Below are 25,606 nucleotides of genomic sequence, written 5' to 3'. Positions count from 1 at the left end.
GAAAGGGAAGTTTCCCAAACTGAAAAATCATTTTTGACCATTGTTTAATACTCAGTTTGAAAACTATATCACAAGAAAAATGGGATTCTTTCTCCCTTATGCCTTCAGGGAATGAGTAGTATTTAAAATATCTGGCTGAAATTCAAGCCTTTTTACCATGTAAATTTTTAATATAAACTCATTGACATGCTTTTTACATCTGAGGACTGAAAATGGATCTTAATGTTTAAGTTGTGGAATGGTATATTTCTTAAATGAAGGGGGAACATTTAAAAAAAATAGATTAGAATACCAGCATTAGTGAGCTTAAGGAATTTTAGTATGTAATAGCAAAGTATAGCAAAGTACTTGATTAAAAAATTAATCTTGAATTGCTAGTCTGTAACTAGGTGCATTCTAATTTAGCAGGTGAATATTCTTTACTTATCGATATATGATGGGCTTTTTGCAAATAGAAACCTTTATCTGAGTCCCATGTGTTGCTTGTACTGATGGGATGTATGCTTACAGCAGCTTACTGCTGCTTTAAAATGTATAAAATATGTTTTGAGTGTTTGCTCATAACTCTTTCTAACCTCCACTTGTTAAATTGTCAGACATTGGTATTTTATCAGTCCGCAATATAAGTTTGAACTAATGTTCTTAGGAATCCAACTTGTACACACACTGTTTAAAAACCCTCAGGGACAGTTTACACACTATCCTCACTCAATTCAGGTACTTGTACTCTCTTCTTAAACCTAGCAGTGACTTGTATTTTGTTTTGCTTTTCTTTTGACGTGCTGATAGCACATCCTCGATGAATGTCAACTTAAAACTCAGTTCAGGTATCCAGGTATAACTCAGCCAAACGGATTTTAAAGCTGCATATTTACTCTCCAGCACACAGTGCCTCAGACACTTATAGTGGCATTCTGTATATTCAGTTATTACTACTGAGCAGATCGTGTGGGGGTTCCTGGTATGTATTGTAAGAAATTCCTATGTATATTATATAATATGTATTATATTATATACATATATAGTATATATGTTATCTTAAACTTATATATTTTAAAATGCCACTACTAGCCAGCGCAGCTAAAAACAAAATACATTCCCAACTGCCTCTGCGAACTGCAGAGGCAGCTTCTTAACGTGGCTCTTGCTTCTCTCTCACCATAACTACTTCTAACCTCAAGCACGGGTCCTTGGCTGTCTGACCTCTACACTCTAGTTATGCAATGTCCTTAGAGAATTCTGTGCACTGGCCACTGTGATGGAAACCAATGGGCCGGGAGTGCTTTGAGTTTATTAGTAATTGTTCTGCCAAAGTTGGTGTTTGTATGACAAGCGTGTAAACCTGTCAGATAATCAGCAGAGGTCCAAGTCGGTAACGGTGTGCATAATCGCTTCCACCTAATTGGCAGGACCAGACCCTCAGCAGGTGCCTCCTCTCTGATGCTGAGCACTGATTCAGAACGTGTTGGCACTTAACATCTGTAGTGACAGGCCCCCGTGCCGCGCTCGCAGGGAGGCGGAACCTTAAAGTAAAATCTGCTGCTCTGCTCTCGCAGTGATCTGTTGGCAGTTGCAAGTCAGCAACACCTCTGCTTTATTATTTGACACTTTACATCTAAAAAGTCTTCTCTTTCTATTTATGTAACCCATAGTCTTTGAAGAGTATGGAAAATGGCATTTCTCTCTGACCTCTAGAAGTTCAAGTGTCATGGGAAAAAAAAAAAAAAACAGGAACCCCCCCCTTTACTCTTATGGACCTCATTTCAATATACTGTTTACAGTTTGACGGAATTGTATAATTTAATATTTCTCTTGTACTGTAGTTTATATTTATTTACAGATTTTTTTGTACTGTGTGATTTGAATTTTTGTTCCTTGCTATGATCAATGTTTTATGTAGTAGAGCACTTATGATCACAAATTAAGGTTTTTGGTTTGATTGCACTACATTAATTTTTTTAATGCAGTTCTGATTTTTTGACTGGACTAAATAAGCTGTGTCTTAATGTATGTGATAAGTACTTTTAAATTTTTATTTCATGTGGTCCATTTATTTTTTGCATTGTATGTCAAAGCGCTAATTCTCTTGTTGTGCATGTGTAAGATTTAATGGCTCCATTGTATTATTTGACCATGTCATTTTGGAAACACATTCCCAGCTGTAACGTTGTGTATGGTAGTTTTCACTGGATGCTAGACTTTTCAAAACCACTATTCTTCTAATAAATTTTGTTGTGAAAAACTTGAAGGGGTTCCAATTCTGTTGTTTCTAGTGTGCTTTCTAAATGCCTGCACTAATCACCTAATATTATGAAATGCAAATTACCACCAATCGAGAGAAGCAAGTGAGGAAGTAAAAATAGAAGGTAAAGCAAATTCTGGCTGAAGGATCAAGCGTTGGAGCCTCCATACTCCATTTGTTTCTTGTCTTAAATAGGATTGGCGATAAAGCAGCTTTAGCAGCTGGGCAGGGAATACATGTGAAAGCTGAAACGCTGTCTCATAGCAGCCCGGTCTCGTGAACTCCCGTACTCTTAATTTGCACTTCCCTGCTGGCCACCTTAATTTCTTTCATGGTAAATAATTTATCCGGTGAAGAACAGTCTCTCGGGGTGGGGGTGGGGAGGAAGTGATGTAGGCTTGTTCATTGAGTACTCAGTAATGAGTCAAGGTAGGAACAGGGGTCATAAAATCCCAGTGGGGACCCTGGCCCTCACTCTGGCTGGGCTTGGCTCCCGTGTGCCAGGGTGGGTGCCACCCCGAGCACCTGGCACCTCCACCAGAGGAGACGGGCCTGGCCTGGGGGGTTGCTTAGCTGCTTGCTTGCACCAGTAGGCACTTGGTGTTGCTTTTATTCTGTGGCCGCCAGCTTTCCTTCTGCAGAGGGAGCAGGTCCTCAGCTTCTGATTAACTTATGGAAAACTCCAGCAACTCAGTCCTGCTGCCCTACACGGCAACACAGCGACCGCGCTTCAGCTGGCCCTGGTTTGAGACCCACGTTTACTTTCTCGCAACTGTGCTTTGGGTTGAACTACTTCTGATGCTATGCATTATTGATACCGAAATGCTGAATACTAAAAAGTAGGTTACAGTAAGTAAGTGGTGTATAATGGAACCCATGTGAGTTCAGGCATCTCTGCCAGCCTTCCTGTTCAGTCCTAGGATGATTTGGGGAGTGATGCGTAGGGATTTCCTAGCTTTAGGAAGATTTATAGTGCTGCACAATGTTTAGCCCGGGTTTTTTTTCTTCCCTCTTGAGAAATTATTTTCTCAGCTTGTGTTTTAAAAAGTAGGTAATTTAGGGTTCTCATTTGCTAACAGTGCCTTTTTAATTTTTTATTTTTTTTAAAGATCCTAAAATAGCTGTTACCTTACAAACTATCGAGTTCCCTGAATACTAAAACTGGTATTAAAGTGAAGTGGTGAGGTAATTAGGTGTTGTAATTGGTTTAGCTTAACCGGGTAAATCTCTTTTAAATAAAAAAGTTGGTTTGACTAGAGACTACATCTTGCACTTACTCAGGAATTATGTGTAAATAGTTTGAGAGCCTTGTGCTGTAAACTAGCATTTAGATTTTTTTTTCTTTATGTCTGAATACATCTGTCAAATCTATGAAAATAGCCTTTGAGAGTGACAAACCATGTTCCCATCTGCTATTCTTTAGGATGTATTACACCCTGCAAGCTTTTCCCAGAACATTTTTAATTGACACTTCTAGTCCTGTGATTATGAGAATCACCAAGCTTTTTTGACTTTCCTGTTGGACTTGCTGGTTGTCTCTCACTGTTAAGCTGAAGTTGTTCAGACTTAAAGAAACACAGTCTCATTCTCTTAAGCTGTTTTTTGTAATATGTATCCTGATGAGGGTGCACAGGATGTTGCGCCCAGACTCAGAAAGAAGCAACTATTGTTGCTATTGCAGAAGCAGAAAATAAACCTAATTACCCTTTTAGGCATCTTAAGAAGTTTTCTGCTAATTGCCTCAGTTTGTTTTGACTCAAAGTGGGTTTTGAACTGCTCTATTTGTTATTGGAAGAGGAAGGTGCCTCTTCTGAATCTGTAGGAGCATATCTGGTCACACCTTCTGAAGTAATGGATCCTTCATGGAATAGCAGTGGACTGTGCCCTGCGTACACCTGGGTCACTTTCTACAGTCTGGATACTCCAGCAGATGTGAAATGGGAGGCTCTGCTGATTGCTCTCTTGTGGAAATGTGTGTATCTGTGAAGGGAAGGGCAGAAATCTTCATGTCACTACCTTCAAGTCTTGGGATTAATATTAGACCTGAAGGATCTGCAAACTGCTGCTGCATGTGCTCTGGCAGATGCCCAGCAATGGGTACTGGCTGAACTGTGATTTTAACCAGTAGTGAGTAGCCAGTTATTGGACCTTTTTAGAAATGTGATTCATGCACAGAGGTACAGACCAAAAGCAATTTCAAAAACGAAACTTAAGTGTTAGGGGCAAATCCAGGAATATGGAGTTTGATACAACGAAGGTGGCAAAGAGATAAAAGTGAAAGTTGATATTTTTAATATAGTTACTCTCAAGACACTTTAATAGATGTTACACTGCTGGAAGGATCCCTAGGAACACTGTTTGTGGGAGTACTCTTTACCCTGATGCTGGTACCTTTGATGCAGCCTCCATGACTTAAAATCCAAGATGTTCTCAATTGTCAAGTAGGAAATTGAGAAGAAATCTGAATTACTTCACGGTTGTGAATTGTGAATTATTTAAGTTCCGTCTTGCCCGCCTCCCCAGAAATCCTGGACAGCACGACCTTTAAAAGCTCTCCTTTAGTGTCATGAAGAGGCAGCACAAAACAATCGCTTCTTGTTTTTACAGGCCACTTTTAAAGTATTGGAATTTACAGGCTGTGTTTAAAAAGAAAATTCTGAAGTCTTCTCTTACCTCCTCCTCCGCAGGTGTCACGCAGCTCTGCAGGAGCTCTGCTGAGTACACACTTGACTATAAGGCAGATTTTTGTAGGAGATGGATACAGCTCAAATCTCTGGGAATTATTTAAAAGGTCGGCTAAAACGTTGAGTGCTTGAGGTATATTTCAGAGTGTAGAACTTTAAGCACTGCTGCCTGAAAATGCAAGGGTTGCCTGTATGAAAAATACAGCTGTATCTCCCCAGGGGACCCACCAGGGTGTTGGGCTGCGACCTTGGGCAGCGGCTGTGGCCGGTGCAAGGCTGCCCTGGATCAGCCACGCGTGTCTCCCAGCCTGTGCTGTGGCTCCTGCCTTGTGTCCCTTGCTGCTGTTCCCTGGGCTTGCTCAGTCACAGCTTGTGTGCCTAAATTTGCTGGACTCCTGCTTCCAGCCTTGTGCCAAAAGGAAGAGTGGTTTGTCTGTACAAGGTTATCAGGAAACTGTAAGAATTTGAGTGTTAAATAGGCAGTTTTGTTACACCTGCTAAGGCGTGGGGGTTATTTTTGCTGACGTGCACCAAGATCCCATCATGTGTCCCCAGTCCCTCCCGCCCAGCTAATAAAGCATAGGGCTTGCTTAACTTGTTTTGGAATGACATTCCTAACTTTGAAAGGGGTTTTTAAGGTTTCCTTTCTTGAAGCTGAGCCTTTGACTGTGCTTTTCTTCTCCCTGAGCTTTAAGAGGAAGGCTTTGACACCAATTGTTGAAAGTTGCTCTGCAGGGATAGAGCTGACACCTGGAGAAGCTGAACTGCTTTCCCACCCATGTGAAGTGGTTTTCATACAACTGATAGGTCTGCTGGGGCCCTTGATTGTAATCCAAGCCTGAGGTGCTTGCTTGGAGACTCCAGTAGTTTCCAACATGTTCTCATTTTAGGTGAAGGTGGTGGTATATTTTTTCATGTTCTCAGGTGTGCTGTGCTCATGTTGTATCTTATTTGGATTTCTTTCAGGTCTTTAAAGCAAGTAGTATTGTATGAGGTGTAGCAATGATTTAAAATACACTATTTGACTTTTAAAGAATACTGTAAAAAAAAAAAAAAAAAAGAAAGAAAATGCTGTAGGGTTTTGGTTTTGCCTAAGAAGCTTTCGTTAAAATATACTGTGCTTTTATGGAAATACAATTTTTGCTCTGATTTCTAACTATCAAATAGTCTGAGATGCAAACACTCAACCAGCTTGCTCTGTACCTGAAGTGTGTTCACTAATAACAAAGTTCTTGTTGGACCATGGTGGCAGCTACCTTACCTCACTGACTCTAGAAGTTTGCCTAGCTGTAAGTCAGTGAGCTGATACCTAAAGAAAAGTACATTTTTCCTCCAGTTTCAGGACCTGTGTTGCCTTTATACTAATAGGCACGGTAAGGATGACTGCTTGACTGCTCCTGAATTCTAGCCTTCTTGCCTATTCCTGTTTAAATCCTATGCTAGTGCCTCTACTTTTGTTTGTAGGCTGGATTGCTAATTGATAAAAGCAATATCTCTGGATTTAAAATAAATATGCCTTGTGTCTCCATTAATGAGCTTATTATTAAATGAGGAATAATATTTAGTAGTAAAGCTACTTTTACTACTAAGTAGTAAAGTCAGTGTAACCTAGCCCAAAGTGACAAATGTAGTAGCTTAGTACTGGCAAAGAACAGGTTGAGGAGGTTTGAAATTTGGCTGTTTCATGTTCTTTTTAGCTCCTGAGAAAAAAGAAAAAAAAAAAAAGTACTTTCCTCGTGAGATTGTAGGAATAGCGAGGCCTCCAAAGGGCAACAGGGAATCTGGCACTCAGACTTTTAGGGGTCAGAAATCCTCACGGTGTATGTGGTTTGGGCTCTTGGCTTTGCCACCTGAATGTGCGAGTTGCTGTGAGGAGTGGGGGTTTCAGAGGGGGTTTTGCTGCAGTTCTTGGGGCTGGTCCCAGTCTGTATTCTTCTGGCCATATAAAGCGTAATAAAACTGCCAACATCCCATTAGTGCTGTGGTCTCCTTACCACCGTGTGAGTGAGCGTGAGTTCATTCCTCTGAGCTTTCAGGGTTGGCCTAGTGCACTTAGTGTTAATAGGATAAAAAACATCTGTGGTAGAGAAGATCCATGAGTGCTTGATGGGCAGCCTGTGCTAATGGGCCATCATTGCTTTAGTTTCCTCTTCGAAGGTTAGGGATTCATTTTCCTGCTGGTGGGAGAAGCAGGACCAGGGAGGTTGCGGAAGTCAGAGGGAGGCAATCTGTGGGGATCTGCCCAGCTGTGGTGCTTGCTCCTTCCTGCTGTGCATGAGGAGTGATGAGTCACTTTTGAGTTTGTTGTTTGTTTGTTGTTTTTTTTTTCTGAGGGATCTGTTCCTTTGCAGGCATAAACTGTTGTTGATAATTTTTTCCCCTGTGATTATTCTTTTAATGGCAAACCAGCAATTGGTGGGTTTTGTCCCCAGTATAAAGACACAAACAATACCTACCATTAAGCTGTGAGAAGGAAAATTGCACAGATATAAAGTACATTTTAACTGTAGTGTCCAATTATGAGGGGTAAACTGCCAGAATTGAGGATGTTTTAAATATGGTAAATAACCCTAAAGAAAACTGGGTCTGTTAGTGGTGGTGGCATGTTACGTGCTAAGCAAGATGGAATTCCCTGCCTCACTTTGCCATGCAGCAGGAGAAGTATCGGATATGAGGGGATGATGGAACCATTTTTATTGGACAATTGGTCAGAGTAGGTTTGCATGTAGCATTGAGATGTGTGATGATGTAAATGAAGAAGAATAATAATTGTGGGCGAAGATACCAAGGTGAATTGTTGAGAGGAGAATGGACTTTCTTAAGAGGGGGAGGAAGGACAATAGTGTACAATGACAAGGGTTAAAAAAGGATGATGTGAGGGATGTGCAGAAATGGAAGGATGAGAGGTTTGAGCTGAAGGGGAGGGTTGTGCATTAGTGCAGAGGAAACCTCTTTCCACTGGAATGCATAGAGACATTTCCTGCCTTATGTTTTTGTTTCTTAATAGTTATCTGACTATAAAATTAACCTACATAATTTACTGGTACTTGAGTGGCAGTTAAATTAACCCACTTTCAAAATAGAGCTTACCTAGCCCCTCAGCTCTGAGACTGCCTCGTCCCCAGGCATCCGGGGCTGCAATCCACTTCTCTGCCTTAACCTATTTCCCAAGCAGGCAGCCAAAGTGGTGCATCAGGAGCAGGGTTTGCTGCTCAGCCTGGCAGTTGACAGAGAATATGGACACATATCAAACCCTTAGTTCATATTTCACTTGGCATTTTCGTGCAAGGAGGTGTAGTGTCAGCATGTGAGGAATGCTGCCGTTAGGAGTTGTGGTACTGTTCCTGTTAACAGCATGTCCTTGATTATCTGAAGCCCAATTATCTGAATTTCCAGGTTATCTGAAATGGGGTCGTATCCCCCAGTGTCTGTTAATTACACCCAAGGTACCCTTTGCTCTCCACATGTCTTTCACTGGCCCCTCCCAAGCTTTGGTGACTGGGTTGTGCTGAGGGTTTTTAGCTCTAACAAGCACTCTACCTAGCTGCTGCATTTTCTGTTTCGTACCCATGTTGAAAAAAAAATAAATTATATCCTGGATATTTGCAGAGTTTAAAATCCTTGAAGACTTCTAGAAGTAATAGACAGTGGCTGTGTGTAGTGACATGCCTGCTGGAGCTGGGACCAGCACTGTCTGCAGAGAGGGCACCCAGTGCAATTGGGTTTTCTTCCACCCCAGAGGTCAAGCTCCCCAGTACAGGTGCAGTGTAAGAAGGGAAGGTGGGATTTGTCACAGCTCACAAGCCTTAATTTACTGCAGAGGCAGGTAATTTACTTTATTCTGGTGGGGAGTTCACCTGTGGTTGAACATCTTTCACTCCAGCTGACCTATGTGTGCATGCCCAAGGGCTGGGTAGGGAGAGCTTTGTCCCCATTTACTGCAGGATGGACAGGGATCCAGCACTGGTGGGCCCAGGAGCAGGGAAGAGGCCACGGACCTCCTTTACCCTGGGGCAGGAGCCAGTGTGTATTCCTAGCTCACACCCAGGTTTGTTCAAGTTACTCAGGGCAGTCCTCCCTCCTCCATAGGGCTGGGCTCTGTGCTTTTCCCTTGCCTTAACTGTGTGCTGCTTTTTTAAAAATGTGCAAAACTGTGAGAAGGCTTGTAAGAACTTTTTTTTTTTTTTTTTTTTTCTGCTCTGCATGCTTTTGTTATCTGTCTTTGAGTGCTGTTTTTCTGTCTATTCTGGTCTTCTGATGCTATTTATTATTTTGAAGCACCTAGCTCAGGGAAGATGCTGAGTACTGCCTCAGAAACATTCATGGTAATATATATACTTTTTATTATTTTTTTACCTCTTAAACTGAAGATCCCAGATGTCCTTGATAATTAGAAAAATTAGCAAGGACAATTCTAGAAAGGCTTTGAAAGCTAGTATGTAGAATAGTGTTTCCAAGATGATAAATTTCCCTTGGTTTTAAAGCAATAGCTCAGTGGTAAGTTTTTTAATTAGTCATTAAATATTGTATTAGAAGTATCACAAGTGGTGATAAACTACGATAGAATACAGCTGGGTTAGTTACTTGGGGAAGGTGGGAGTGGAGGAAGCTATGACAGGAATATAAAAAAGATAAACTTATTTGAGGTTGCTGTTTTTTTTTTAATGTAAAACCGACTTTGTTTTAATTTTTATTTGGCTACAGGTGGGGAGAAGGTGATTTTTAATGTTTAACTACTTTAAAAATTATTAAACAAATATAAGACACTACTCTGAAGGGTTAAAAGTCTGAATTGGTAATGGATGTCTGTTGTTTATGCAGTCAATCGGCTTATTGTTGAACCTGGACAACTTGACAAATACATGCAACTGACAAAAGCCCCAACCAAACAAACCCCATCCGTAACTTGTTTCTTCCTGCTTTTCAGTTGAAATGCAAGCTCAATCCATCCCCACACGTGGGACGGCGTAAATTATGGGGCCTTGAGAACGCCACAGCAATATTTCCATAGTTATTTTGGCTGTGCATTGCACAACTTTGGCTTTTAATTTAGAGAAGAAAAATGCTTTTTCTCCTTGCTAGCATTTATGTGGAGCCTCAGCTCTTTCCATGCTGCTTTTCTATTTTTTTTCGGTGCAGAGAGAGAGAATTACTGTAGCACCCACAGAGGTGTGAAGGGACTCATTCATCTGTGTGGGGAGTGTTAGGTGCCAGGCATATTTCTGAGGATTGAAATGCAGGCATTTAAACTGGTACATCCAGTGTCAGCCTTTAATTGGGGCTTTTATAGATGAGCTCCAGAAAATCTGGCTTCCTTGGCTTATGTGGCTGTTTTGCCCATCGCCTGCAAGGGACTGCTGCATCCTAGAGCCGTGCCAGGAGAAAGAAATGTGTCCCCTCACCTCTACCTCTGAAAGCTTGAGGTCTTTGCTGCAGCTATGAGTGAAGATAAGTTTGAATATGGTACTGCATGTCAAATGAAGTAGGAAAGATGCAGCATGGGTTACCTTTTGTTGCCCTGGGGTAATAATTTCAGACAGAGCGCTGTCCATAGCCGTGGCTCCGTGTCCTCTGCAGTGACACTGGCATTGTTGTGGCATGCTGCTGAAAAATGTGATGCCACCTCCTGTCTTGGTCCTTTTAAGAGGCTGCTCCACCTTTGCAATCCCTCAAAAATGCATTTCTACTTGCCCTGAAAAATAGAGGAAGTGGCTGACACTAGCAAGGCTGGAACTGCCCCTGAGGGGAGCAAGACACGCTGCCTCTGACCTTGCGGTCAAAGTGGTCAGTGCTTTGAGTTCAGCTGATGGAGAGCATTGCTCACAAGCTAGGCTTTCCTCTTAGTCATCAACCTTTGTCAAAGCTCTGCTTTTAGCCAGGTTTCCAGGGCACCCTTCATCTTGGTGGTGTACTCCAGTGGTACCTCTGGTTTTGGGTGGTGTGAGGCAGCGCTCTGCTGGCTCGTGTGCAGTCAGCTGTGTGGCAGCAGGAGAGGAAGGGGAGAGGTCACCCCCATAAAAATACTAAATTGGATTTTATAAGTTTATAGCTATGTTTTGTTTCTTTTACAGAACTATAATCCTGGTGCTTAGAGTGGTCTGAAAGGAACAGAAACACTTAGCCTTGAACTTTTGTTCTGCTGCTGCTTCTTGTGCCTCTGAGGTACAAAACATATCTGTAAACTTATAATCAATTAAACCAATGTTCAAGGGCTAAAAAAAGAAACCTAAAAAGGGCACAGGCTTCATGTTCAATAGTGAGAAACTTAGGGTGGGCAAACAAGAAGATTGCAGTTGGCAATCAGCAGGTTTTTGGAGACCGGCGTCACAGGTAGGTTGGTATGAAACAGTTGATTTCTTTCTCTTTCTTCTCCCCCTTCCCTCCCCTCCAAAATAGACTCTTGAACCACAGGCAGACTGAACTGCCTCTAAAGTTCTGTTTCTGGCATTCACAGGCAGAACAAGCTCAGCATCACCCTGGTGCACCCAGAAAAAGGCAGATGTGGCAACCTCACCAGCAGGTTAGGGGCACAGCAGGAGGTAGCTCGGCAAGCAGGGCAAAGCACCTTGGGCTGCACAGAATGAAATCCAGACAATGTGGCCTTTCCTCTCCATGCTGAAAATCCTATACCTGTGCAGTCTATAGGTGTTATGGACAAACAGACTCCTGCCTTTCCCCAGCCCCATCATCCCCCAACCTCCTGGCCTTTGTTGGAAGCCCCAGGATCCCCCCAGCAAGAACTGGGGGAGGGTTGATTTCAAACTCCACGAAACAGTCGAGGCACAATGCAAACAAATGTATTGCAGCACACAGCTATGCAAATAGCTTTAGAGCACAGCACGTTTTCCCCAGCGTTAATTGCTGCACCACCGGCGTTGCATAGCAACAGCTCCGCTTGTGTCTCTGACAGCTCCTGCCCCTTGATGCCTCTGACACCTTCTGCGGCAGATAGGGAAGGAGGAGGGAGCAAGGCTGCCCTGGGAAACCTGAAAGGGCCAGGGGGTAGAGAGGGGCTCAGGTGGTAAGATTTTCCTGGGACACTGGTGTGCCTTCTGCTGGTGTGGGGTGACACGTGCAGCAGGGCTGGTTGTGCTGTGGGAGCAGAGGAATTCCCGACAGCCCCAGTCTTGTGTAGGCAGCTTTCAAGGCTGGTGGCCAGAAGGGGCAGACCTCCCATCTCCCAGGCTCTTCAGGAAAGCTCGCTGGCAGATGGGGTGTCTCTCCCATCGTAGGGAATCCTTCTGGATACCCCACAGGGGTTTGTGACACCCCTTGCAGCTTGGCTACAGGCATAGAAGGTCCTCAGTAAGTTGCTTCACCCTGGTCACAAAGATGCAGTAGGCTTGTGGCTTCTTCAGCCATTGACGGGGTTGATACATTCCTCATGCACACCCAAAGCTAGGAGAGCATCAGACCAAGCCCTGTGGGAAGGGGTAAACAAAGGTGCCAAGGAAAATGCTGCAGCAGTGTGGGCAGCTCTGGGCTCCCTAACGTGTCTGCTGAGCCCAGCAGCTTCTGCTGGACTGACCTGTGCCTCATGAAGGGCACCCTCTTCAGAGACAGGGGTGACTGCCTCCCGAGAACAATTTTTCCTCCTTTTAAAAACCATGTTCCCAATTCCCATCCTCTGCATTTGTCACTTGGTCTTCAGCTCCCACTGTGCCCTTGCAAGCCAAGCTGAGGAACCTACTAGTACCCAGCATCTTCCTCTGGGAAGGCAATTTGGCTCTGCAATCAGCTCACCTCTCCTCTGATAAGCCACAGAAAGAAATAGTTTCTCTTCAACAGTTTACACTGTCCTAAGCAATCCTGCCTGAAGCCATGGGACACTTGAAATAACCTCTTCTATTATACCTGAACCTGAAACAAATTCTTCTCTGAGACTGCCTTAAAGGGTGAGGATGCAGCCCATCCTGGATTCATTGGCAGAGGATAGCCCTGGGCATGTTTTATTCAGTAGTAATAGCCAGAACAGACAGGAGTGTGAGACAGGCTGGGCAGATCAGCAGGTCCTGGAGAGCACAGAGCTGTGTTTGGGAGATCTGGGGATGGAGAGGCACAGGCTGTGGCTCAACATTTATGGGATATGGGGAGAGGAAGGACTGAGGTGGGATCTAGCTGTACTTTGAGCCTACATGCAGATGGTGGGAAGGGCTCTGCCTCCACGAAATCCTCTGAAACAGGGAAGAGATGCTGCCTGCAGCACACAACAGGGGTGGGCTGGGGAAGGAGCAGATGAGCTCAAGGTGGGAAGTTGCTGCCCACCTTTGAGCCAAAGTGATTTGAGAGCAGAGGACGCTCAACACATTGCTCTTGCAGAAGCAGGTGAACTGTGTTGCTGAGTGTGAGATGGGTGTCCTAAGGAACAAGAGCAGTGAGGCTGAATGGATTTATTTCTGTTATCAAGTAGGAAAAAAGGTTTATCTCTGTCTTTTTAAATTTACAGCTTGGCAAGCTTATTGAATCTCAGATTGACTCCTTTGAGTAGAGTGGGACAAATAGGGTGAAAATGAGCACCATGGCCCCAGGCACATTTCAAAGGAAGAATCTAGGTGAAGGCAAGACACAAGTGCCGCCTGGAGCCTTTAGGATGGGGGAGCTCAGGTCCCCTCTGCCATATGAGGAGGGTGTGGGTCTTTTCCAACCCCCCACACCCATACAAAGCAGGTGGGACCTGTGACTGCATTTGGCATCGTGCTGAGTGACTGCACAGTGAGGAAGGACCCTACCCATCCACTCTGCTCCCTTCTCCCAAACCAGGGACTCCATATGCAGACCTGCAGTATCCTCTTTTCACCCAGCCTGGAGCTTGTCCTTCCCTCCTCACCACCATCCAGGCAACCACTTCACCTATGCCATGGGCTGTTCCTTCACAGCTGTTTTTAGTGTGTAGCACCCAGAGGTGCTCTGGCAAGGCAAGGATTGGCTGTTTTGCCACTTTAAAGGCTTCCCGAGGCTGCTGGGGGAGCGTGGCATTGGGGTGGGCCAGGACAGGGCCACACCTCTGCTGCCACTGTTATAAATTCAGGCTCGTTGGGGAAGATGGCTGCTACTCTTAGGAGCTGGGCTTGCGGGCAGGTAAGAGGAAAGCAACCACCCTCTTTGCAAAGGTGGAAAAAGCAGTTGTGCTGAGCTCTGCCTCTTCACAAAGCCCCCTTCTCCAAGCCTTTCTCTTGCAGGGGTGGGGGTGAAAGATTTTTTATCCCCTTTGTTACTCAGAAGGGCAAGGGGAGGAGCTGGGCTGTGTAAGAGATTCTGGATCACATAACCCTTCCCATATAGGGCTCTGGAAAGGGGCCAGGTTGTACCTGAACATTTTTCTTTAATCCCAGGCATTGCAAATTGAAAGTCATTGCAGCGCCAGGTAGAACCAGTTGAGACGGTTGCTGGAGGGTGTTTTTCCTGCCCGGGTGTAGTAAAGCAGTCTCGAGGCACATTGTTTATCACTAATCCTGAGAGTGTGTTCGGGAGGTGCTGGAGCACATTCAGTGAGCTGAGCTCACTCAGCCTCTCTGGGTGCTTTTGGGAAAATCTTGTCCAAGAAGTCTTTAAGGAGACCGAGTGGCTGTGTTTCAGAGGCAAAGCCTTGTTACACTTAAAAAATTGGGCAAACTGGATAGCAAAGGGCTGGATAGCTCAGGACAGGCTTGGCTACAGCCTAGCACTTGTGGGTGAAGAGGAATCCAGGTGCTGCCTGCCCAGCCTGGAACCCAAAGCAGCCCATGGGCACCTTTCCCTGCCTTTTGACAGGTTTGGGAGCAGAGCCCATGAGCCTGGGGAAGCAGGTTGCTGGAGGTGCCTTCCCAACACTTGTTAGTTCACAGAAAGCTGCCACAAGCGGTAAGGAAGAGGCAGGTGAGGTCTTCCCAGAGCCAGCTCCTGTCCCTGCCTTTCCCTCCCTGCTGATGGCTCCTCCAAGCTGGGGCTCATCCTCCCTGTCTGCCTGCTGAATCCTGCTTCTGGCAGCATGAGGAGATGCTGCAGATGAAGCTGCTTTTCCTTATCCTGAACCCTGCAATAAGCATTGCCCCCCTCAACCCAGCCAAGCCAGCGAGGTTGGTGTCTGATGCTGGAGGAGGAGGGAGCAAGACTGTAGGGGATGGAAATTACTTTAGCTCCTCCAGTACAAGGCCAAGAGGTGCAAAGTACAACTGTTACTGCAAAGCAGCCTGGTGTTGCTGGCAAAGATCCTGTGCCAGGCAGTGTGGGTGCCAAGGCTCACAGCCCCCTCAGTGTGGCAGAGACTGGGTGGGCATTGCCTGTGCTGCCACTGGGAACAGATACGGTCTCAGTAACAGCACTTGGTGTGGCTCTCCTGATGAAGTCATGTGAATATTGGGTAATTATCCCTTAACTTTTCCACCAGTAAGTCCTAATTAATTGCCTCTGCCAAGCAGGTGAATTTTAATCACCTTGGTTTGAGAGCTAGCTGGAGGCAGTGATCCTGTAGCCAACGGTGCTGTAGAAGCACACCTATCTAGGTGACCACTGCATGTTAACAGTCAGCCCGTCAGCTGCAGAGCCACTTTGTTAGATGTCAGTAAATCAAAGGTCAGTGCAAATGGCAAGGCTCTGCACCATGCAAGGGTGCATTGCTGCCTGCACGTCCTATGGGCTGGGAGCTCACCAAAACTTCTGCAGCCATTACAGAAGAGGCTCAGTTCTGCTCAGCTTGCCTTACACTCATCCACTTCTGCCACCAAAACATTAATAGAATTTGAAGCCCTAGAGCCATTCAAGATTTCTGGCATCTGTCTGCCCAGCTGGGATGCTGTTCTGCTCCCACCCAGCCTGGCTGTGCAGGTTAAGCATGCAGAGGTGTGCAGTCATCCTGGTGAGTCCCCAGAGTGCTGGGTCTTCTACACCAGGCAAATACTAAATCTGATTCTCACTGGCAAATGTAGGTTTGCTTTGAACATGGTACATGGTGCCTATACACCAGAATGTCCTAGGCAGAAGAGTAATTCTGGGTCCTGTGGCAGTGGGAGATGAACAACAGTGCCAGTCCATGTCCTGCCAGCAAAATGCATATGTAAGTGTGCACACTGGAGACTGGAGGGGTGCTTGCCAGCCCCATGACAACAGAATAGTTTGTCTCAGCTGGAGGTCAGGCAAGGGATTTGCCTGAGTGGGAGGAGAAGGGTTATTCCAGTTTTGCAGCATAAACTTTTATTCCCTGGAACATGTTACTGATTGCTTCTCTCTTTGTCTCTCTAGTGAGGATGCAGCAGAGACAATAGCAATAGACTCTAACAATCAGCCGAAGTCTCCACTGGAAAAATTTATGGTCAGACTGTGTACACATCACCAGAAGCAATTCATTCGTGTGCTAAACGACATATACACTGAAGTACAACCAGAAGGCCAGCAGTTGTCTGAATCCGAGAGCATGGAGGCCTCTACTTGTGGCTCTGGTTGTAGCCAGAGAAGCACTGAAAATCAGGATAAGGGTGCTACTTGTACTGAATCAAAGCTCCCTTCTTCCTTGGACCCGGGACAGTCGGGGTCTGATGGCCCCCTGCATGTTACAGGACAAACCCCGAAGCAGTTGGTGGAGCTGAAGTCTCTGGAAAGAGCAGAGAGCTCCAGTCCTGCTTTGAGAAGGGACTTCTCCGAGCTCCCCATTGCCAGGCTTCGTTCTGCTAGTCCAAAGGATAGCTCTACCCAAGGATACCTCAGCACGTTGAACTCTTCCTCTTTGAATTTCCATCATGCCGCAAAGAGCCTGGAAGGGCAGCAAGCTGCTGGGCACGAGCAAGAGGCCAGTGCCAGAAAGTGTGAGGACAATAAAGAGCAACTAGCAGGTAAGACTCTTGTGGAAGGTTATATCTCAGTCAAAGTGGCAAATGTGAACGGCAGTGAAGACAGCTTAGACGGCTGTCCGGGGTCCCAAAAGAGTTCTTTCAGAGCTCTACCAGAAGAGTCCTGGGATCCCAGCTTTGCAATGACCCCCCCTCGCAGAGCCGACAAGGAGAACACTTTGCAGTGCAGCTCAAAAGCATCTTTGCACCAGGACTTAGACACAAAAGAACAAGACTCGAGACCAAAGCAAGAAAACCACCTGCACGCTGTGGCCAAGGGCAAGGCAGGCTGCCACCTGCTGGCGGCCGACAAGGCCCCTCTCGACAAGTCCAAAGAGGGGTGGCTGCCAGCTGGCGCCGCGCCAGCCGCCCACCGGACCCCCGGCGGGCACCCCCGCACCAGGGCAGCCTCCCTCAGATCCACGCGGAAGAGCAAGAAGGCGTCAGGGCTGCGGATCAATGACTATGACAACCAGTGCGACGTGGTCTACATCAGCCAGCCCATCACCGAGTGCCACTTTGAGAGCCAGCGGTCGGTGTCGTCCCGCAAGACGGCGAGGAAGAGCACGCGAGGGTACTACTTCAACGGGGAGTGCTGCGAGCTCCCGACCGTCCGCACGCTGGTGAAGAGCTCCCAGGCGGAGGAGAGGGGGAGCAGCCCGGCCCTGCGAACAGAGACCCTTGTAAGCACTAAGCCACCCCTGGTGCCCTGGGTGGGGGGGTCTGTGGGAGCAGGACGGGAAGGCGAGAAGAGGGTTTCCCTGAGGCTCCTAGCTAAAGGTGCATCAGCCCAACGAGAAACAAAAGAGAGAGCTGAGACAAGCTCGGTGCCGCCCCGGAACACCCGGGCGCTGCGGTCAAGGGAAGCCACCATGCCCATGCCCTTCTTCTCCCTCTCTGCTCCACCCAGCCCCCAGAAAGAGGACAGCTTGGCTGGCTCGCCACCCCCCCGCCCCCCCCCCGCCGAAGGAGGGAGCGGGCAGCGCTATCCCCTGTGAGACTGGCAGCAGCCTGGGCTCTTCTGGGGATGGCAGCAGTAGTGGGCAGGCTGGTGATTTTGCTGTCCTCCCCATCTCAGAGGCATATGGTGGGGAGGAGGGTTGCCCAGGCTCTGACACACAAACTGATCCTGAAATCCCAACCAGCCCAGAGCTAAAGTTCCCCTTGCAACCCTCTGCCTCTGCGGACACAGCACCCTTAGCCCATGATGGTACAGGGGATCCTGCCCAGCTTCCAGGCACGGGAGGTTTGGAGCCCCACAGGGTACATCCAGCAGAGTCTTCCCCAAACTCCCTGGGCCACCAGGCGTCTGATATCCCCCATGCCACTGTGGACGGAGAGAGCCCCCCAGAGCTCCCTTCTGCCTTGCAGTGCCTGGACGTGAACAAAAGCATCAATGCTGAACCAGAAGCTGAATTATCGGGCATGGTGAATGACGGTGCCCTTGAGCAAGAGGAGACTGTGATGGCCAGCATAGCCCTTCCCAAAATCTCAGAAGAGGAGACTGTGATGGCCAGCATAGCCCTTCCCAAGATCTTGGAAGAGGAGGCTGGGCTGGCCAGCATAACCTTCCCCAAAATCTCGCAAGAGGAGGCTGTGCCAGACAGTGTAGCCCTTCCCAAAATCTTGAACGAGGAGGCTGTGCTTGCAAGCATAGCCCTTCCCAAAATCTTGGAGGAGGAGGCTGTGCTGGCCAGCATAGTGCTCCCCAAAATCTCAGAAGGGGAGACAGTGCAGAATAATAGTCCAGCAGGTGAAAAAGAGCCCATTGAAGGGGAAATGCAGCTTGAACCTGACAGCTCAGACACTGCAGCAAAAGACTCTTCCAAGGACAGTCTAGACAAGAAGCGGAAGAAAGGCAGGAGGGTGCTTGTGGCATCTGACCGGTGTCTCCGAAGCCAGCAATCCCAGTCACCTGCTGAGAGCAGTGCTGAGGATGCTGGTTCTTCCAGCTCTGTGCAGCTTCCTTGCCTTGAGATCAAACTCTCCAAGAGCCCTGGCACTAAACGGTTCAAGAGAGAAGAAGTGCACCTGGACGAGGCAGCATCCGTGCACTTCCCAAATGACTGCTTCCCCAATGTGCTGCTCAAAACCAGCGAGGGGCCGGACACTGGCCAGGATCCTGAGAGCATTGCTGAGCATCAGCCAGGTGAGGAGAATGGTGTCACTACCAGACAAGCCTACAAAAGTATCTTAGCAAAAGAGACTGCAGCAGAGGGAGAAAATTCCTCTAAAGGTGATCCCTCCACTAACAGCAGCCGAAGTCAACCAGGTGAAATGCTGGAAATTGGCATCCAAGACAATTCTGAGAAGAAAGGCAGTCTCCTCCCTCCAGAGACCAGCATGCCTGCAAATGATGCCAAGCAAGTGGATATGAAACTAGGTGATGCCAGCACAAAGGATAAGGAGAGCTCTGACAGTGCTATGGACATGGGCAAGCTGGAGAGCTATGAACTGGTGGCCAATTCACCTCTGTGTCCCAGCAGCAGAGGCGGAAGCAGGCATCTTCCAGCAAAGGCTGCCAAGCATAAAAAAGTTGCCCTGCAATTTTATAACTTAAGACATGCACCTGCACCTGTTGACACTGCAAAAAAGAGCACGCCAGGGAAGGAGTCTATGCAAGCGATACCCAAACTGAGGGAAGAAAGCATTTCAGGGAATGACGACTCCCTGGCATTGGAGGACTTAGACATGGCTGACAGCAAACCAAAGTTTATGGAATGGTGTGCCGAAGAGGAGAATCAGGAGCTCATTGCTGAGTTCAACACCCAGTACATGAAAGTTCAGAAAGGCTGGATCCAGCTGGAGAAGGAGGTGCAGCCAACCCCCAAGGTAAAGAACAAAGCCGACAAACTGAAAGAGATTTGGAAAAGCAAGAAAAGAACACGGAAAAGTAGAGGCTCGCTGGAAGTGCAGAAGCTTTCTCCTGTACAGATGCTCTTTATGAAGGCCTTTAAGCTGTCCGACATCTGCCAGTGGTTTCTGGAGACAACTGAAACCAGGTCTCTAGTGATCGTGAAGAAACTCAACACCCGTCTCCCAGGGGAGATCCCCCCCATCAAACTCCCCATGCAGAAATATTCTTCCTCCAGTCTCTACCCCAGCTCACTGCAAGCCGAACGTTTGAAAAAACACCTCAAGAAGTTCGCTGCCACTACCCCAGCTCGGAATAACCTGAAGAACCAAAAGCTTTGGGCCAAAATTCGGGAGAACACTGATAAAGCAGAGGCTGAAGAAGCCACCACTCCCAGCCAGACATCTCCCACTGACTCTGACACCGAGGACCTGAGAGAAGACAAAACCATTCAGCCTGCCCCCAGCTTGCCCACACAGGCCAGCACCAGGATCCTGCGCAAGTACTCCAACCTGCGGGGCAAGCTGCGAGCCCAGCACCGTGTGGTGAAGGCAGAGAAGAAGAGTGATGGCCTGGGGGACCACCTGCCCCTGCATTGATGTCTCCAAAGTTGGCCTTGCAGATCAAAGCAGATGCCTTCCCTGCTAAATCTCCATCAGTAGATGGGATGGGAAAGGGGCGGAAGAGCAAGAGCAGGTCCCAGGAGGACAACTCACCCAAAGCTGACCTCCAGCTCAGCAGAAAGAAGAGGACGCTGAGGGAGAGTGGGAGCACCCAGGAGCGGTCCAGCTCCTCCACCAAGGACAAGCTGCCTGCCAAGAAGGCCAGTAAAATAAAGCATTTGGAGGGCAGTGTGAAAGCTCCTGCCACCCGAAAGCAGGCTGCTGTGGAGAGGAGCAATAAGCTGGCTAGAAAAATATCTTTAAAAGAGAAGAGGGTCACAAAAAGGCAGCTGGAGAAGGTGCGACTCCCCATACGGAAGGGCAAAGAGAACACGAGCAGACGGGCTGTCCTGCCCCCCGGCCACGAGGAGCTCGCCAAGTCCCTGAAGCAGAAGCCCCTGGGGGAGTCCTCCACACGGTCGCAGAAGATGGCCAACAAGAAGCCCAGCAGTGGGAAGACCCTGACAAGGTCCATGAAGAAGATGCAGGAGAGCAGTGGGCAGGGCAAGAGGAAACTGAGGGCAAAAGTGGACTGTTCACACAGCAAACGCTCGCGACTGGACCTGAAATAGCGAAGAACCAGTAGCCATGTACAAAACTGATGTATAGTAGTAACCCTTTACCATGCATTAACTAAAGCTGCTTTTATAAGCTGTAGCAAGCCTTTAAAAATCCGCAGTTAAAGGATAACGCTCGTGATTTTAGGCATCAGCAGATGTGTCTTGAACAGAGAAGAGGTCGGCCTGTCTGGCTTTGCTGTTCAGAAGTTTCTGCAGTTTGAACGTTCCTTGTTTTTGTTTTTTTAAAACTTGGAACCAGGCAGTTTTAGTTAAAAGTACAGTGCCTTATTTATCACTTTAAAATAAAAAGAAGCTCGTCTGTGTGATTTGGAGGCTTGCGTTTTATACTTGAGGCACAAGCACTTGTACTGTAGCAGAAAGAAAACCACCTTCGTGCACATGAAGTAGCTTTCAGCAGCCTTTGGGTGCACACAAACGTTTCCCTTTCCTTCAGAGTTCTCCTTCTGTCTGTCTTCTTAGTGGCATTCAAAGCAAAACCAAAACTGTTTCCCATCAGTGAGGGAGAGAAAGGTGAATCTGTCCTTCATTAGTTTGTTAGTAGTAGCTGCTGGTGTCCTGGTCTGTTACCTGCATAAAAGTATTAATTAGCTACTGGTGTGTATACTGCTGATGGCTGCCCCGTTGCACAGCCCCTGGGGTGGGGAGGTCCAGCTCAGGTGGAGGTGGGAGATGCTGCTGCCAGCTGGACCCTCTGGGCTGTTTTCCTCTTCATTTCTTACTGGCTTCAGGGATGAATCAGTCCTGCCATGCTCTGCTTTTGGACAGACTTCCTTCTCCCGTTTTGCTGTGCTGGTGGTGATTTCTGTGGTCTCTGACAACAAAGCAGTTTTTGCAGCTCTTCGCTGAAGGTTGCATCTCTCCCTTCTTACAGGCTTGAGCTCTTTCCAATGTTGGTGCTCTGCAGAAGGAGAGCCCTGGCTCTCCCTGTGCTCTTGTGCACGTCTTGCCTAGCAATCTTGCCTTGCCAATCCTAAGGCAGGATTTGCAGTTGGAATAGGGTTGGGATGAGTGGCTGAACTGAGTTTATTTTTTACCATCATTTGCCTTTCATCCTTTTTACTAGCAAGGTGCGGTTGGTTTGTCCTTGCTTGTGTCTGGTGCTGTGGAGTCTGAAAGCAGCCAAGCCTCTGCCTTGTCTTGCATGGTGCCTTTGCAGGGCTCCTCTGCAAGCCTGCGCAGCATGTTTAAAAGCCAGTTGGGGGTGTCTGCAGTGGCAAAACAGGGTCATGGTGCTGAGCACCTCTGAGAAAGACCTGTTAGAAGTGCACAGAGAGTGTGGCTGTGCTGGGCAGGGATGGTCAGTGGCTGGGAAGGAACAGCTGTGGTCTGTGCTCAAGGAAAGGACTCTGCTCAGCCCTTGCATCTCTTCAGCTTCATTTTTGTGTTGCTGCACAAAGTCTGTTTGCATCAATCCCCATGCAAGCCTCCTCCTGTGCAGAAAGCAGCAATTCCTGAGAGGACAGTTTGGGCTCAGGGATTCCCCCATCTTTAACAGCATCTTGCTGGTCCTTGCTCTGCTCCTTGACTCTGCTCAGAGCAAGGCTCCAGGAGAGGCCATGGGTTTGAGAGTTGCCTGCCCTAGGGGCAGAGGCTGGAGGGGGCTCAGCTGCAATGGGAATTACTTTTCACGATTAGCATTGAACCTCAAATCCCAAACCCCATAGACTGGAGGTGGAAAGCAGGTAATAATTTAAAAATATTTCATTGTTCCTGTTTAGTATAGAGGATGAAACAAGGTGTTTGAGATCCGTACGCCCTTGGCAGAGCGCCTCTGGCTCTCCTGCAGGTGTTCCCTTCCCCCAGCGCTGACGCACATGAGGCTGCGGCACATTTTTTTCTTACTCTGAAATGGCTGATTTAGAAAAAAAGTAATCCTTTACCTTTCCTTTGAATCACGCTAGAATAAGTTAACTCTCTGAACAGCTATGAGGTGATTAAATCAAGCCTGGCGGTCCCTGTACAGATTAACATGAAATTTTCTATTGCTTTAATTTTTACTGCATGCGTTCGATACGTCAAACATTCCATCAGAAAAGATTTAAAAGCATTTCAGGAGAGGTGTGAGGCAGGAGGGCAGTGATGGCAGTTAAATAACTGATCTGTACCTTTCTTACAGGTTGTCTTTCTCTCTTGCTTCTCCATCTGTACTTGGTGGTCCTCCTCTAACCTCCAGCTGGGGCAGCCTCTCTGCAGGCAGGTGGGCCCAGGATTTGCTCTCCTTCCCTCAGGCCAGGCATGCAAGTCAGCAGCTCTCTTACTGCTCCCTGGCAGCAAACTCTCTTTTCCCCATCCTTCACAGCCCCTCTTTCTCCATCCTTCAGCATTACTGCAACAGCTTGCTCTCTCCCTGGTTTTCCCACCTTAGACCTGGTATGTCCTTCATGAAAAGTAGCGCTCACAAAGTCTGTGCAAAGAGCAACTGACTTTCAACAGGAGCTGGGCTGTGCCTCGTAGGTGTAAATCTGAAATTTTGCACTCTTTAATGAGGAAAGGTAGAGTGTCTGTTTTTTGTCAGGATGGGGGTGAAAAGAGGGTTCTGAACTGGGCTGTGGATTGTTATTCTTGTCTTCAGAAAGCAAATTAAGAGAAAGCAAATAATTATGAGGTTATTTATTTTAAAGAGAACAATTTTTAAATACAGTTGCCCCAGACTGGTGCCTGGCACCAGCCTGGCCCACACATGTGCTGCATGTCCCTTATGGGTGCCTGGCTCAGGTGGGCAGACAGCAGAGCAGGACCATGGGCATCTGCAGGGACAGGGAGCAGGGACTTCGGAGGAGGTGCTGAGTTGGGCTGTTCCCAGGTGAAATGGTCTGGGGTCTTGTTAGCAGGGACCCCCCTGGCTCCCTGCTCAGCCATCCTTGTGGCCAGTCCCTGGCACCACAGCCACTGCAAGGCTCTCCCCAGCCAGGCATGAAAACCCTGCACAGAGTTTCTCTGCTTTCTGCCTTTCCTCCTAACAACTTCCCCTTTTTTAAAAATCAGAATTTTAAGGAAAACAAGTGATTCTTGTCTCTTTTGTGCTGTTCATGAAGAGATGGCAGGAGTGTTTTCTCCGGCAGCTGCTGTGCCGGGTGGTGAGGTTAACACGTGCAGGTAGTTTTTAGAGTTCAGGCTTGTTTGCCAAGGGATGGGTCAGGTGAAGCCATCGCCTCTGGTTGAGTCACTGCAGCAAGCATGTGGGCATGACTTCTCCAGCCCACCTTGAGGTGGAAATTTTGGTGCTTTATTACAAGTTCCTTTGGGTCATCCTAGGGGAGGATGCCCCAGGAGTGAGGTTGATCAGGGGTGGTTGACATCTCTAGAAAAGCATTCAGGCTTTCTGCTCTGAGGCAACCCACAGCTCCTTGCCAGGCTCCTTTCCTTGTCGTCACTTCTCCGGGAGATGTCATCTTTGGCCCCTCTGCCTCTCCTGTGTGCATTCTCCACTTGACACCAGCAGTAACTGACAGGTTTGCAGACTACAAGACCTGCTTTTAATGTACTTTGCACCTGCTTTTGTGAGTGCTTTGAGTCAGGAAGGAGGGAGGAATGCTGTAATTTGCTAGAAAATTAAATTTCAGTGTAATTTGCTAGTAATTTAAAGGTTCTGCATGCAAGATGACAACCAGGTAGGGTGGCATTGCCTGGGTAGCTCCACTATTTTTTTTTGTCAGTGCTTAGTTGTTTGATTTTTTTTTTCTTTTTTTCCCCGATCAGTTCTCATGTTGCTTTATTTTCTTTCCAATTTGCTTCCCAGTTTCCTCTCTCCTCCCAGCCACTTTTCAGCTAGAACAGTGCATGAGAGACTTAAAAATAAGTAGAGGTAACACGGTGTATGTAACCTGTTGCTCTTTCTAAATGACTTGGGATGTGCACGACTCACTTCTATTTGTTCTGGCAATGGTGAGGTGTGCTGCTGAGGCATTGGCCCTTCTTTAGAGCAGCCCATTTCCAATAACTGCAGCTTCTACACAATGCAGGTGATGCACAGGGAGCTGCAGACGATCTTAAGGAATGGAAGGAAACAAGCAAAACAATTTATCGCCTTATTTCACATGGGCATTGAGTGCTTTCCATTCGCTCTGGTGCAGAGCTGCCCACTGGCACTACCACAGTGCCATCCGCAGCTCCACTGCCTCATTGCATACCTCCTCCTCTGGGCCACCCCCAGCTCCCTGCTCTGCTTCTTCGTTCAGCTCTGGATTTCAGCACAAGTGCTGTGTCCCACAAAAGAAACCCTTTCTCTTTCTCTTACTTTGGCTTTCCTTGCTGGCAGCGTTCTCATCTGGAAACTAGTCTCCAGCACAGCTCCCTAGTCCATGTACCAGGAGCAGCATCTTCTTAGCTCTGCATCTCCACAGATGTCCTCACCATCCCTTCACTGCCAGCCCCCCTCTCTCATATGCGTAGTCACCTTTTCCTCTCTCACCTTGTCATTGGCAGCTCTAGGTCTTCACACTTCATGTGGTCAGGAACCACCCATTTTACCTAAAATGTACCTTTCGGGGCATGAGGGCTGCAAGAGCAGTTTGAGCCCAGGTTGGCTCCTTCTATCTGTAGCTGCTAGGTTCTTGTCTGGCAATGCTAGCCCTGGAATGAGTTCCTCTGCTGACAGGGCGTGTGCAGTATATCCAAGGTGTGCACGTGTTTGTATTCATCACTAATTCATCATTTATTAGGTCGTTTCCATGTGTGTTTGCTGTGTGCCGTGGTGTTTCTGTGTTCAGCTCCCAACACGTTAGTGAGATGCATTTGTAGCATAAGTTCTCCAAAGAGCTGGCTAGCCGATGCTTTCAGGAA

At 47.4% G+C, this 25,606-nt stretch overlaps 1 protein-coding gene and 1 long non-coding RNA gene across 2 annotated transcripts; both read left to right on the top strand.

The window, feature by feature from the left end:
• Positions 1-297: 297 nt before the first annotated feature.
• LOC104390864 lies at positions 298-2,244 on the top strand. The gene is made up of 2 exons (XR_719867.1): positions 298-1,380; positions 1,492-2,244. It is a non-coding gene; the product is annotated as an uncharacterized LOC104390864 (long non-coding RNA).
• A 13,966-nt stretch (positions 2,245-16,210) lies between these two features.
• On the top strand, positions 16,211-20,815 carry LOC104390940 (chromosome unknown open reading frame, human C10orf12). The gene is given in 4 exon segments (XM_010000150.1): positions 16,211-17,692; positions 17,694-18,188; positions 18,411-20,148; positions 20,151-20,815. Coding segments are annotated over 4 exon segments (4,380 nt in total).
• The last annotated feature ends 4,791 nt before the right edge of the window (positions 20,816-25,606 follow it).

Source organism: Chaetura pelagica, unplaced genomic scaffold, assembly GCF_000747805.2.
Source record: "Chaetura pelagica isolate M959 unplaced genomic scaffold, ChaPel_1.0 scaffold436, whole genome shotgun sequence".
Lineage (NCBI taxonomy): Eukaryota > Metazoa > Chordata > Aves > Apodiformes > Apodidae > Chaetura > Chaetura pelagica.
This window is presented reverse-complemented; position numbering and strand designations above follow the sequence as displayed.